The sequence below is a fragment of the Mus caroli genome, chromosome 14 (genome assembly GCF_900094665.2).
Source record: "Mus caroli chromosome 14, CAROLI_EIJ_v1.1, whole genome shotgun sequence".
Classification (NCBI taxonomy): domain Eukaryota; kingdom Metazoa; phylum Chordata; class Mammalia; order Rodentia; family Muridae; genus Mus; species Mus caroli.
In genome coordinates, this window is record NC_034583.1 from 23968116 (window position 1) to 23982600 (window position 14485).

The window sequence follows — 14485 nt, forward strand, 5'->3', positions numbered from 1 at the left end:
TTTGGATGTGGCAGAGTACACTACGGTAGGAAGGTATAAGCATAGCTCCAAACTCAGAATACCTGAGTTCAAATGCCACTACCAAATGACTTGCGGTGGGCAAGTTTAATTTAGTCTCTCTGCTTCTCATTTTCCTGTCATGTAGGATTAACAGTGGTACGTGCAATGCTTTAGAAGCGATGGGACGCTGTGTGCATCGAATGGCTGCCATTCGGTCCCTGTGTCAAGACTCACCGCTTGCTCATTCCGCATCCCAATGTACTTGATGCCCAGTTCCTGGGCAGCAAGGGCGATTTCGGTCACGGGGATGCCTACGACACCGAACATGTACTCCACATCCTGAGGGTAGGAGGGAAAAGGGGCAACAAACGCCGATCATCAGGTGACCCAGCCTTCTTGCCCTCCCGGGGTGTCCAAAGGAAAGACCTACAGGACCCCCGCCCCTGCCTCCTTCTCTAGGACAACGCGAGGTCCCCGTCTGCTTCTGTAGAGCCTTTCACACCCGAGGGATCCATCGTACTTGAGTTTTTAGAGCCTGGGCAATGACTTTAGCACCAGACACCTGCTCCTCGCTTCCGTCGCTACCCTCTGCAGAGTTACTTTCTGGCATCTTCCACCTAAAGTTACTTCAAGGCACTCTCGCGGCTCACAGCTTCACTAGCCTAAGAGTCGGTCGCACGTTGTTGTTGGTGACACCCGCTTCTGACAGACAGGAGGGCAGCCCAACGGATTTAAGCAAAGGGGAGAAGGGGCGGGACAAGAAGTCAGTGCTTGGTGAGGCGATCCTGTAAGCACGCCCATTCTCCAGTCAGTCTTTTCCGGACTCCGCCATCAGCAGGAGGCGGGACGAGCCGGAGGCCGCGTCCTATGCGAAGCAGGTAAGAAACCCAATCTCTGAGGATGCTCGCCTTGGTTTTGTCCTCCACTAGGGTAGCGATACAGCTCAGTCTGGTATGGAGGGGATGGCACATCTGGAGGGTGACAGTAGAGACCAGGCGAGGAGGGGGCGTGGCCCCAGCGCGCGTCCCCGCCCCCGCCGGGGCTTCCCGCTGATTGGGGGCAAGCTACGCAAAGGCTGCTGGGACGCGGGTAACTTGGAGAGTGTAAAGTTGGAAAAAAACCTGGCTTTTGGGTAGTGTGTCGTGCTCCTGTGCCCTCTGGTTTTATAACTGTGGTTTTGCTCCCCACATCATGTGCACGTTCCAGAAGTCTGTGAGCAAAGGTGTATTCTTAATCAGAGATGACACCAACATTGCTCGTCAAGAGATAAACTTATTAACACCGTAGCTGCTCCTGCCCACTGCCTGGTTTATATTTACTTATTTTGTTCCAGTTGGCTATAACTAAGGTCTGTTAGAGCCATTACTTAATAATTAATGTATGATTGCTTAACTTTTACCAAAGTAATAGTGTTTGTTTTCTACTTACTGGTTCATGGATTAGCCTGCTTGACCCCCTGGCATCGCGTGCTTTGTAGACATTAGTGGATTCTTGGCCCCTTAACACCGATTGCTTTCTCAGAATTACTGGCAGAACACTGTATGAAGGGCAAACTGGACCCTGATGGGAACAAATCACTGTGATTCAGATCGAATGGGCTTTTGTTTTTGGTTGGTTGATTGGTTGGTTTATATTTATTAAGGATCAGTCTTCAACTGGCCTTTTTTTTTTTTTTTTTTGGTTTTTCGAAACAGGGTTTCTCTGTATAGTCCTGGCTGTCCTGGAACTCACTTTGTAGACCAGGCTGGCCTCGAACTCAGAAATCCGCCTGCCTCTGCCTCCCGAGTGCTGGGATTAAAGGCGTGCGCCACCACGCCCGGCTTCAACTGGCCATTTTTGCCATTTGGCAAAGAGAAAAATCATTGAGCTGGTTATTGCCTTCGCCTAGCAGTTCAAGGTACAGCGGTCCATGCTTCCCTTGCAGAAGTGACGTGAATCCGTCTTCCAAGGGCAAAAGTCACTGTTGTTCCATCCAACTTCAGTGTAAGGATCCCAGGAGCTGTAATTTATACAGAGCACTCTGTGTGGACTTGGAATATGTTAATCATATGTTAATCATACTCCCTGTTATTTTTGTTGGCAGTATGCTTAAAATATTATTTATTATTTTGATGAGATTTGGCATCGTAGCGCCAGATGTGGTGGCTCACATCTGTAATCTCAGCACTTGGAGGCAGGAGCATGTTGACTTCTGCGAGTCTGAGGCCAGCCTGGGCTACCTAGTGAGTTTCAGAATAGCCAGGGCTATGTAGAGAGACCATGTCTTTTAATTACTCAAAGAAAGAATAAACCATAAAAGCAACACTAGTGACTGAACCTAGGACTTTGCACATATTAGTCAAGCACTCTACCACTGAATTATATCTCAGGCCCTAAATTTTAACTTTCTTAAAAATCAGAAGGCAGGGGTTGGAGAAATGTGTTTAAGAGCAGTGACTGTTCTTCCAGATGACCTGAGTTTGATTTCCAGCAATCACATAGTGTCTTACAACCATCTGTAATTTCAGTTCTGGCAAAGCCAATGCCCTCTTCTGGCCTCTGAAAGCACCAGGCACACACGTATTATGTAGACATACATGCAGGCAAATAAGCCATAAACATGAAAAATAATAATTAATAAAGCATTAATAATTAAATTAATTAATAATAATTAATAGCATTAGTGACCTGTTCTCCACAGAGCAAATCCAGGCCTCAGAGTCCAGATAGTGATTGCTTTAGGGATCTAGCTCTGGGATGGTGAGAAGTTGCTTGACAACTTTCTTCCAAGTGGGTGAAGATAACCTCAAAGTAGCTGGATGATCTAGAAAGAGTTGTAAGACGGGTGTGGTGAGGCCGACCTTCGGGACCGTACTCAGGAAGCTAAGACAGGATCTCACGTTTGAAGCCAGCCTGGGCAACAGTAAGACCCTGTCTCAAAAATAAATCATATTTTAAAAAGAGTTGTAATATGCATAGGGAAGATGAACTTTCAAAAGAAGGCAGCTGCTATAGGCAGTGACTCCACGGGCCCCCAAATTCTGATTTTTATCTCAATCAGTTCACAAGAACACTAGGGATCCTGTGCTCGTTTTTAAACCTAACCTAGCTGAACCTGTGAAAACCAGTGCACACTTTGCCAAAATGTAGTGCTTGTTTATTAAAGAAAGAAAGAATTAGGGTTATTTGTCCTCTCAACTTCATTTTGTCATTATGGCGAATACCAGGAGTAAAAGCATGTTAGGGAGCAGAAATTTAATTTTTCTTACACTGCCAGGTCACAGACCATCTTTGTGAGACAGTTGTCAGGACAGGAACTGAAGGCAGGAACCACAGAAGAACCTACTTGCTGGCACACTCTCTGGCTTCTCCCAGACTCATGCTTGTCCAGCTTTCTCACACGGCCCAGGACACCTGTCTTGTGGGCTAGGCCCTTCTGCATTGGTTAACATTCATTTTGGTTTGTCCCTCACAGACCTGCCCACAGACCAACCTGGTAATGTGAGTTTCTTTATGAAGCCTCTTTTCTCAGGTGATTTTAGGCTGTGTCAAGTTGTAGAATGGCTAAAAATGAAATTGGCTGACAATTAATAGAAAATGGAAATTGAGTACATATCTTCTGTTATGTGGATTGAACCAGCATCTTGTGCCTGCTAGGCAGCTACTATACCACCATAGTATTACTATGTATTTCCAGCAACCACATGGTGTGTATAGTATTATAGTGTAGTATACCAACTATAATATACTATACTATACCACCATAGTATTACTATATAGCATTATAGTATACAATACCAGTATAGTATTAATGGATTATGGTCTAATTTAACCCTGACCAATGCTAATTTTCTTATCTATACCTCTATAGTAGCTGCCTGGTAGCTTAGTATAGTAGCTTGCCTTCTTACATTAAGACAAGGTTTCTTTAAGCTATCCAGTCTTCCTGGCTCGGCCTTCAGAGGAGCTGAGATTACAGCTCTATGCCACCTGCGAGCAAAAGGCCAGGAATAAAAAATAAAAAGGAAACTTATATAAAGCACTATCTTTCAGAACAACACTTAAAAGTACACCGCAGGTCAGTGTGCTGAAGGAAACGCCAACAGAGGCAGAACAGGCAGAAAATGACGTAATAACATGGGCCGTTGAGTGAAACGGACTGAGTTGATTTTGTTTGCTTCTCAAAAGATTTATGAACTGTACAGAAGCAAGGCTTAGAGCTAGGCTTGAAGCAGCAACAACAACAACAATAGAAACAGGTTTATATTCTGGAGCTGTCAGGGACAGCTTTGAAATAACTCAACTGTAAAAGCTGAAAGGCCCTGAGCCGGCTTCCCTGGTAGCCTCTGACCTAGAGAACGCTGGATTCCTGCCCAAGGCCTGAACTTTGCTTTGCAGTTTAATGTTCCCATGACCTATCACTGAAGCAATGAGCACTGTGGAAAGAAAATAGAAAGAGTCTGGTTTTCCTGTTTTATCTGTTTTTTTCCCCCCTCTGTGAAGTTGAGAGAGTTTCACACTAGCAATAACCACCACAGTGATTTTCTTTCTTGTATATAAAACGGTGACAATTCTAGGTGTGACACGAAGGCGTGGTATGGCTTCGCAACAGAGTGTTTCTCCTTGGAATAAAACTGCAAAGTTCCCAGGGTATGGGGTTGGACTGGGAATATTTCATAATGAAAGACTTAAGTCCATAAACTTGTTTCTTCATCATAACCTTTGAGCTCTTTCTTGGGGCTTACTGATTTATTATAGTTAATATGTATGATATCTCTCAGACACATGGAAGGATCAGAAGTTACTACATACCCATAAACCAGCAGCTGGTCAGTCCATAAATACACAAATGGCCTCCTATGTGCCCCTCCCTGACTGCATCTCCCTTCCCATCCTACAGAGGGAGCCATTGCTTTGAATTTAATGTTTCTGGTACCCGCATTATCCACTTTCCATAAGACCTTAATCTATTTCTGTTGTGAGAGAGTATACGAGAGTAGCAGTTATTTATTTGCTCTGTGGTGCTGGGAAGGCAGTTGCTCTATCACTGAACCAGATCTCTGACCTTTCCCCTGTTTTGTACTTTGAGACAGGGTCTGTGAGTTTCCCCAGCAGGCCTTGAACTCACTGTGTAGCCCAGGCAGGCCTTGAACTGGTGATCTTTTTGCTTTAGCTTCCCAAGCAGCTGGGGATTATGAAGTCTGCTCTACCAACCTTGGCCAATGCTAAGTAATTCATAAAGACACTTATTTCGCCCATTTGTCTAGCAGCTCAGGAGTCTAAGAGCCCATTGCTAGCATCTGGTTTTGATGAGGGCCTCAGAGCAGAAAGGCCAGCAGCAGATACATGAAGAAGAGAGAAACAGCAGGCCAAGCTAGAGATGGCTAACTTCTCTCTACACCAAAAGCATTCGTGTGGATGGATAACTCAGACACCTCCCAGCATGGCTGTGTTGAGCGCATTCAAACAGTAGCAGACGTTCGCGTTACTTACCGTTTCAGGGTGTGAGTAGTGTTCTCTGAAAGTATCTTTGTCACCCATGTGAGAGTCTCTATGTATAATACGGGCATGGGGAGGGCATTTCCAGTTTTATCAGAAGTTGTCAAATTATTCTCCAAAGCCGTAAGAACTTTGTTTCATCATTACGGGAGAACTGCCATTTTTCTCTCAGTTGGAAACGACATGCTGTTGTTTGGTTGGTTTGTTTTTGTCATCACTCTAGCTCCACTCACTCATAGGGCCATGTCATCTGCTTGTCACCTAGATGACTCTACACCGATAGCTGGCAAACAAGTTTGCCGTCCTGGGCATTTGGCATCTCACCATCCAGACACCTTGTTTCTTCATGCAAGAACAAGACCTATTGTGTATGCCTTTGTATGTGTGGTAATGTCCCATGAGACACAAGTGACATGGCTGGACTTAGACCAGACTCTGAGTTAAATTACATTATGAGGAAATAGAGAGGTAACTGACGGATTGCTTTTGATCATAGTCCATTTGTCACAATAGTTGTTCAAGCACCATTTGTAACAGCTCATTCTTTTCCCTTTAGATACATCTGATCACTTTAGATACGTACCAGATTTCATGTGTATTACTTTTCTGTTGCTGTATCTGATAAGGTTATGTGACAAAAAGTGACTTCAAAAAGAAAGAGCATTTACAGTTCCGGAGGGATAGAGGCCAGGGTGGTAGGGTGGCGGGACCAGGAAGCTGGCTGATGGCTGATCACATTTCGAACAACGAAGAAAGGACAATGGGGGGAGAAAGGGGAAGGTTACCATATGCAGGAAGTGGAGTGAGGCTCTTAGCCCTTAAAGCCACTCCCAGTGACATCATCCTTCTGTCCAGAAGCCTCCACCTCCTAAAGGTGCTATAACCTCCCCAAATAGTGCCATCAACAGGGGTCAAGTGTGCACATACATGAGCTTATAAGGTACTTTCCCAATGAAAATCAGCATGTGTGTGTGTGTGTGTCTGTGTCTGTGTGTGTATGCATATGTGTGTGTGTCTGTGTGTGTGTGTGTCTGTGTGTGTATGCATATGTGTGTGTATGCATATGAGTGTGTGTGTCTGTGTGTGTGTGTGTTGCATACACTTGTGTGGACTCTGCAGTTGTGTGTTGAGGTAGATGTTGAATGTCTTTCTCAATGCTCTCCACCTTGTTTTTCGAGATATCGTCTCTCCCTGAACCTGGAACTCATCAGTTCGGCTAGCTTGTGTATCGTCTCCCTTTTTCCCCAGTGGGGGGTTACACCATTCACCCCTGCACCCCACAGTCGCTGAAGATCGGCTCTCAGGTCCGTGTGATGGCGTGGCAGACACTTGACAGACCAAGTTGTCTCCTGAGAACATCGTCTTTGTTAGTTTTAGGAAAATAGAGAGGGAAGAAGAACCTATAGACTAAAGCCACATACGAGATCTAATTTTTCTCAAATGACTAAATTTCAAAAACCGAAATTAATCTACAGTGGCTGACAAAACTATTTCTAAAAATATAGAAGTGGTGCTTTTAAAAGTCAGGGTTGGGGCTGGAGAGATGGTTAAGAGCACCAACTGCTCTTCCAGAGATCCTGAGTTCAATTCCCAGCAACCACATGGTGGCTCACAACCATCTGTAATGTGATCTGATGTCCTCTTCTGGTGTGTCTGAAGAGAGCAATGGTGAATACATAAAATAAATAAATACATCTTTTAAAAAAAAGAAAGCCAGGGTTACAATTGCATGAGCATTTATGTGTAAGGTTTGTCAGATTTAACAAAGCAAAAATCAAAGCCTGGACTTTAGCTTTTGACTAGCGGTGGGGAAAAGTTTAGCATAAAGATACTCTTAACACTTGTTATGAGAAATTCAGTCCTAACTGGGCTTCCTATATCTGGCAAAACCATGATTTTATTCAAAGATGGCAAAGTAGTTTACCTTGGCCAGCTTTCCTTGTAACTGAAGAGGTTGCCAGGCAGGGTGTTGGGGGTAAAGTGGGTGGTACCAGAAAATACCAGCCTGCTGCTGTACTACGTGGTACCTAGAGTCAGAGCTGCAACCTTGATACCACAAGGTAATCCTGCAGGTGGAAGACACGTGTCTAGGAAGATGATTTCGGAGAGAGAAGGCTCTGGGTCTTAGTGAAATCCCTCATGAAATAAAAAGTTCTACTGTATCCCGGGATGCTCCCAGCATCCGGATGCTCGGTTGCTTCATAGAGTCCCTCGGGAAACTGTCTGTCCTATTTTGAGATTGGAAGATGAGGCTTTGGTGGTGGGGCAGGGATGGCAGGACCATGATGAGCTGGGGGCAGTGCTTGTTTCATAACTGTTGTTGTTTCTGTGATTCTTGCCTTATTCTAGGTTTTTTCTCTATCTGAATTTTGAGTGTCGTGTGTGTGTGTGTGTGTGTGTGTGTGAGAAAGAGAGAGAGAGAGAGAGAGAGAGAGAGAGAGTGTTGTGGATTTTTTTTTTCTGGGAAGGACCTTACTGTGCAGGTATAACCCAGGCTGCTCTGGAACTCACTACCTAGCCACCCATGCTGACCCGGAACTCACCGCAATTATACTGCCTTCTTTTAAAGGGCTTTAGACTAGGTGCATCTGGGATGTCTCTTGAATTGATGAGCAGAGAGTTCAGTTGCACATTGAAGTCAAAGTTTCATTGTCAGCTAGAAGCAAAAGGTTTCTAATTCTTGAACATTTCTATTGTTTATTTACAATATCATCTAGTCCCTTTGACTGTTTCTATATTGGGGGAGGGGGGGACGCAGTACAGGCCATGTGTGGAGGCCAGAAGTAGACATTAGGCATGTCAGCTATCTGCCACCACTATTGCTACCCATAATCTCTTGCCAATCCTGGAATTTGCAGATTCAGCTAGACTGGCTGGCCAGGAAGCTCCTGGAATTGGCCTGTCTCCACCCATCAACACTGGGTTACAGGTGCATATCCACAATCTCTTAGGTGGGTGCTGGGATCTGAACTCAGATCTCAGGCTTGCACACAGCCACTTGTCCATCCTACCATGGTCTTCTCTAACCTTACCTTTTTTTCCTACTTCTTTTTAAATTAGGTTACATTTCTGCTCTGTTCCTCCTCCTCTCTATTTCCTTCCCTTCCCTTTTCTTATTCAGTCTCTTCTTCCTTCCCCTCTTCCCTTTAATGCTTTCATCTCTTGTCTATTTTGTGCTGTTTTTTGTTGTTTTTTTGTTTGTTTGTTTTTTTAACAAACAAGAAATTGTTACTCTGTCTTGATTCCAGGCAGTATTTAGTTACAGTTCTTAGGGCTTAAGGAAATTTTCTGATGAGTAATCTTCAATTTCTTTGCTTACAGTGTTTTTCAGAATATCTTTGTTTACTCCTTTTGGAGTGAGTGAGTCCCTGCTGTGCTGTTTGGGTTGGTTTGGAAGGGTTTCTGTGGGAGGTAAACAAGGCTGTGCTGAGAATTCCTTTCTCTCGGCACTCTGAAGATAGCTCTCTTCTTTCTCTGGTATTGAGAAGTTTACTATGATTCAGATCACTGTAAAAAAAAAAAATCACTGCATCATTTTTTCAAATTAAAAGATGCTGTGGAGTGTGGACATTCTGAGAACATCCCCCGGAGGTTGGTCCTCTCCTTCCACCTTTAATTGGGATTTATGAAGTGAACTTAGGTTGCCAAAGCTTTTCCCTGTTGAGCCATCTGGGCAATCCCAAATAACTGCATCCTTAAAGATCATTGTTCTCCCACGGTGGCTTCCCCGTTTCCTTCTTAAAACCTTTAGAGAGCCACAGTTTCACAACACTGTGTCTAGCTGTGTTCTTCTCCCTTATGCTAGATGTGTTATCTTGCATTTCATTATCAAACTTGAGGCTACTATTCCCGTGTAGTATCACTTTCCGAATTTACTGCTCCTTAGGAATATTGTAGGACATCATATGGACTGTCCCTGTCTCCCACCCTTAGTCTTTGTTTCTGTCATTTTTGTGCTATATAGTTTTTTTTTAGTTTAAAGATTTATTTATGTATTTATTTAATTGAGCCACACAGATGCAGCTGGGCCCTGCACTTTGTTTTTCAAGACAGGGTTTCTCTGTGTAGTCCTAGCTGTCCTGGAACCTGGTCTATAGACCAGGCCAGTCTCAAACTCAGAGATCCACCAAGCAAAGTTTTTGTTTTTCTTTTTAAAGATTTATTTATTATATGTAAGCACACTGTAGTTGTCTTCAGATACTTCTTGCTTGGCCCAAAGATTGCTATATTTATTATATGTAAGTACACTGTAGCTGTCTTCAGACACACCAGAAGAGGGCATCAGATCTCCTTTCGGATGGTTGTGAGCCACCATGTGGTTGGTGGGATTTGAACTCAGGACCTTCAGAAGAGCAGTCAGTGCTCTTAACCGCTGAGCCATCTCTCCAGCCTCCTAAAGATTTGTTTCTTAAATTTTATTTTTATGTGTATTTTGCCTAAATATGTGTTTTGCCTGAATATGTGCCTTGTGCATGCAATACCCAAGGAGGCCAGAAGAGGGCATCAGATCCTCTGAAACTGGAGTTACTGATGGTTAGCAGCCACATGGGTGCTGGGAGCCCAGTCCAAATCCTCTGCAAGTGCAACAAGAGCTCTTGACGGCTGAGAGCCTCTCCAGCCCCTTGTGCTGTTTTAAGCAATATTTGTTGGCAGCTGAAATTTTCATATTTTAGGGACCTCTCCATCTGACTTTATTTACTCTTTGGTCCATGAACTTGACCGTTTTCACTTACATTACAGTCATCTGAATTCATTGGTCCCCATTTTGCTGGGGTTTTTTTTCCCTCTTAACCCATGAGTAATAATTTCTTTGTGTGTTTTATAATTTTGAACATTTTGTTGGCTCTCGTTGGGCTGCCTTGGTCAAGAGTTCCTATAGAGGGGATGTAGACTGGCTTTTCTAGGCATCTTAGGTTCATGAACATCTTCAGCACTTGGTACTCCTTTATCCAGTTACCTGGGTCATGTATACTGTAAGGATTTGAATTCTAAACTCAATATAAACAATAGCTCTGGTTATAATGTCTCTAGAGTGTGGTGCCCACTGCCCAACTTTGCTAAGGCACATGGACAGGCTGCCAATGGACAGAACACAATACTCAGACACAAGGTTCATTGAAAGTTATTAACAAGGAGAGTCTGGTGATGGAGGGGTGATCTTCCCAGAAGGTGCAGTGCTGGCAGCCTAGAAGGCACGGGCACACATCCCCTCTACAGCGCTTCCTCACACTGCTTACACCACGAAAGAGACTGGAGGTTGGCTGACTAAGCATTGGTCTGTCTTGTTAGATGTCCTTGGTTACTGTGTGGTCAGCATCCCATGGTCAGGCTCTCGTTAGAGGCCGCATAGGAAAAGAAGTCTCTCTGCTTCTCACAGATGACAACCCTGGTCTGTCGGTTCCCAGCCGCCTGTCAGTGTTCCTCCCAAAAGCACTCACGGGGGCATCCGGTCCAGTCCCTCCCTTGTTATCCATGCTAGGGTCAGAGTCGAGGGATCAGATTGGGAGATGCTCTCCCCTTCTTGGGGGTGGGGTGGGGCGCCGGTGGTGTTTGTTTTCCTACTCAGAGTCCAGCATGAGATAAGAGAGCCTCCAGGTCCAGGCAGATCCTTCTCCAGCCAGGCGAGTGCTTGTTCTCCATCTTTACAGGGAAGGAATAATTCCTCAAGCTATATGCACAGCTCTCACTACAACCCTAAGATTCTTCTCTAAGACTGTCTCTCACTATTAAATAAAAATCAAACTTCTTAGATACCAAGACTAGGAAATGTCCCAGTCTTACCTCACCATTCTGGTTTCTAGTTTCTAGCTTATTTTATATGTCAAAGACTTTAAGAGAATCTCTAAGGGCTGGAGAGATGGCTCAGCAGTTAAGAGCACTGACTGCTCTTCCGACGGTCCCGAGTTCAAATCCCAGTAACCACATGGTGGCTCACAACCATCTGTAAGGAGATCTAACGCCTTCTTCTGGAGTGTCTGAAGGCAGCTACAGTGTACTTATGTATAATAAATAAATAAATAATGAACAAACAAACAAATAAATAAATAAATCTTTTTTAAAAAGAGAGAGAATCTCTAGGCTCGTAGTAAAATAGAACAGAAAAACAGTTACCCTGCCCCCACTGTCCTGATTCTGAAAGGAAATAAAGCTTGAGACCTGTGATTCATGTAATATATGTCAAATAGCCCAAAGAGTTGTTTGTGAGCTTTGAAACCTGGGGCTGAGAACATAGCAGGACAGACCAGGACATGCCCTGGCAGGCCTGTCCTTAAGACATTCCTGAGGCTGCTTGGCCATAAAGATAAAGAGAGATAAAGAGAATGACATGCTGGACTGGCCCGGTGCCTCCCTTTCTCCCGCCCTTCTGACCTAAGTTAAATGTTAACAGGCTGCTGATGTTTAAATGAACCAAACATGTGAAAAGGCGCCAATTCCTCCCCCAACCCCAGCCCCTTTTCTATAAAAACCCCTCGCTTCCAAGCCTCGGGGTCGAATCCACTGTCTCCTGAGTGAGATATGGTTCAACCTGGAGCTCTGCCATTATGGCTCTGCCATTAAACGGTCAAAACCACTGTCTCCTGTGGGAAATACGTGTCGGCCGGGAATTGAGTGGGGGTTTCCCCACTAGGTTCTTTCAATTCCTGTACAGTCTGTATCATTATCAGCATCCGGACCAGAGTGTGTGCACAGGGAACAGCTGATGAGCCTGCATCGGCCTCTCCTCCCCAGAGCCTGCAGTTCACGCTAGGATGTGCTCTGCCTTGGCATCTGCACACCCTCGTTGGTAACAGAGGCTGTGCTTATGGGCGATCATACAGGAAGGAAAAGGCTGTGGAAGCCCAGCAGTCCATCCGACCTAGACCCAGGGCCCAGGGCCCAGCTCACCTGGCTTCAGGTCCACCTAGCAGTGAGTGAGGCTGCTCCTGAGGCCGAGCAGGTGTCCAGGCTCGGCTGTGAACCAGAGGTGACAGGGCTGACTTGTCCCCATAAGGCAGGCCACCGACTGCTGCGTAGGCTCCCTGCTGTCTAAACACAACTCCTGGGCACTGAGCTCTCTCTGTCCACCTGTGTAGGACTTACCTTTTCTGTTGCTGTGATTCAACAACAACAACAACAACATACCAAAGCAACATAAAGAAAAGTTATTTTGGCTCTCAGTTTTCAAGAGTTAGAGTCCATAATGATGGGCCGGCTGGGAAGCAGACTACAGTTTCTATAGGCAGACAAGGGTGAGAGACTCTCTCCTCAACCACATCTGTTCTACTGATGAACATGGAAGGGATTCTTCATTTTTGTTACAGTAGGGTTTTTTTGTTTGTTTTAATTTCATCACTTCTTAAATACGTTCTTAGAATTTCCCTCTTTTGCTTATATTACCCATCTGTTTGCCCCAGTGTCTGTTTTCTGCCCAGTAGAGAGAGCCCATAGCATGGCCATCATAGGCATAAGTGCTATTCTGATATTTGCTGTCTCTTCAAGCTTTGGTTTTACCCTTTAATATCCTGTAATCTGTCGTCGTTGTTGTTGAGAGATGACATTGGCTTCTGCTAACGCAAGCAGGCACAGTGACCAGGCATTTAGCAAGCAGGTGATGTTATAGGGAGCCCTGCAGAAAAGACCCCTCACTCGATCAGATCGGCAGCCGGCTGGGACTACACTCAGGGACCCAACTGTAGTGGCAAGTGTTTGGAGAACTGGGCTTTTAAAGGCAAAGGCCACATGCTAATCTCTCTCTTCAGCAGTTGCAGGGGGAGGTTTTGTCCCAGCAAACAGTTTAAGAGAAGATAAGATATATGGCTAGCTGAAGGGGGAATGTTTCCACAAACAGGCAGTTAAACAAAAGCTAACTAGTTATCTGCAGCATCCTGACCTAGGATTCCTAGAATAGGGTTGGGTCATTTCCCACAGGGCTTACCATCAAGAAGATCAAATTCGAGCAAAATCTGAAGTGGCCACAGCAAGACCACAATGTGGAAGAGCTCCTGCACTGCCTTGTCACGGCACCAAGATGGGTGCCCTAGGGGTCACGGTTACACCGAGGACTGTGTCTGTGTCCTTGTGCCTTTGACCTTGAACTGAGGGCTTCATCTGTGCATGGGGCTCTCCCGCCAGGTGAGGTGGGGACAGCCAGAAGGACTGTCCCTCTCCCATGGGGATGCTGGAGAGGGCTGGCTGAAGTTCGCATGTCTCCAAGTCAGTTAGGTTCAGCTAAAACCTCCCCAGGTTACGCTCTGATAAAGTGACTTCTTACCAGGGGTGGGCCTGCTGAAGAGCAGGGCCTCTGGCTACTTTCCCCCTGGCCCTGGCAGGGGAGGCAGGGGAGGCGAGGCAGGGGAGGCAGGGGAGGCAGGGGAGGCAGGGGATTCTCCAGTCTTTGGGGAAATCAGTAGAACTCCTAGAAGGCAGACTCATGCCGGTCCCTGAATCTGACCATCCCAGCCTCATCATGCTGAGCTTCCTGCAGGCCTCAGTGATGGGTTAGGCTTCCCGCCAGGTTCTGGGGGCCAAGGAGCTTTCTGCTCATCAGCTTCTTGAGGCAATGGTTGGCTGCAGGGGTTCAGTTCTCTTCCAGAGCTGAAGAGAAATCCTGATTCCCAGCTTGTCCGGCTCTGGTTAGGATAGAGCCACGGTATCTGTGCTTTCTGTGGGCCAAACTAGAAACTTGAACTCTTTGGTATTTTTTAAGTGGTTTTGATTTATTAGAAAAATCATGTAGCACTGAAGAAAACAATCTTTTTTTAAAAAAAGATAGCCTCTCTCTTTGTAGATCAGGCTGACTTCAAAATCATGGTGCCTACCTGCCTCTGCCTCCCCAGTGCTGGGATTAAATGAAGTCTTTTTCAAAATTCTTGTTTTTTAAGACAGGGTCTCTCTTTCTAGCCCTGGCTGTCCTGGAACTCACTTTGTAGACCAGGCTGGCCTCAGAACTTACAGAGATGCAGCTGCCTCATCCCTGCTGTGGGGACTAAAGGCATGCACCTTAGAGCTGTCTTGATGTCTGTATTTT

The 14485-nt window shown here is 45.4% G+C and overlaps 2 protein-coding genes across 2 annotated transcripts in view; one reads left to right on the forward strand and one right to left on the reverse strand.

Annotated features, from left to right (window-relative positions):
- Positions 1 to 777, reverse strand: part of Hacl1 (2-hydroxyacyl-CoA lyase 1) — a 34483-nt gene extending 33706 nt beyond the window's left edge. Inside the window, exons 1-2 of the mRNA XM_021181400.2 lie at positions 521 to 777; positions 235 to 339 (exon numbers count right to left, since the gene is read on the reverse strand). Coding sequence (XP_021037059.1) covers positions 235 to 339; positions 521 to 610 — 195 coding nt within the window. The 5' untranslated portion in view covers positions 611 to 777. The remainder of the gene's footprint in view (positions 1 to 234; positions 340 to 520) is intronic.
- Positions 776 to 14485, forward strand: part of Btd (biotinidase) — a 29623-nt gene continuing 15913 nt past the window's right edge. Inside the window, exon 1 of the mRNA XM_021181401.2 lies at positions 776 to 878. Within this exon, the coding sequence (XP_021037060.1) occupies positions 868 to 878 (11 nt within the window). The 5' untranslated portion in view covers positions 776 to 867. The remainder of the gene's footprint in view (positions 879 to 14485) is intronic.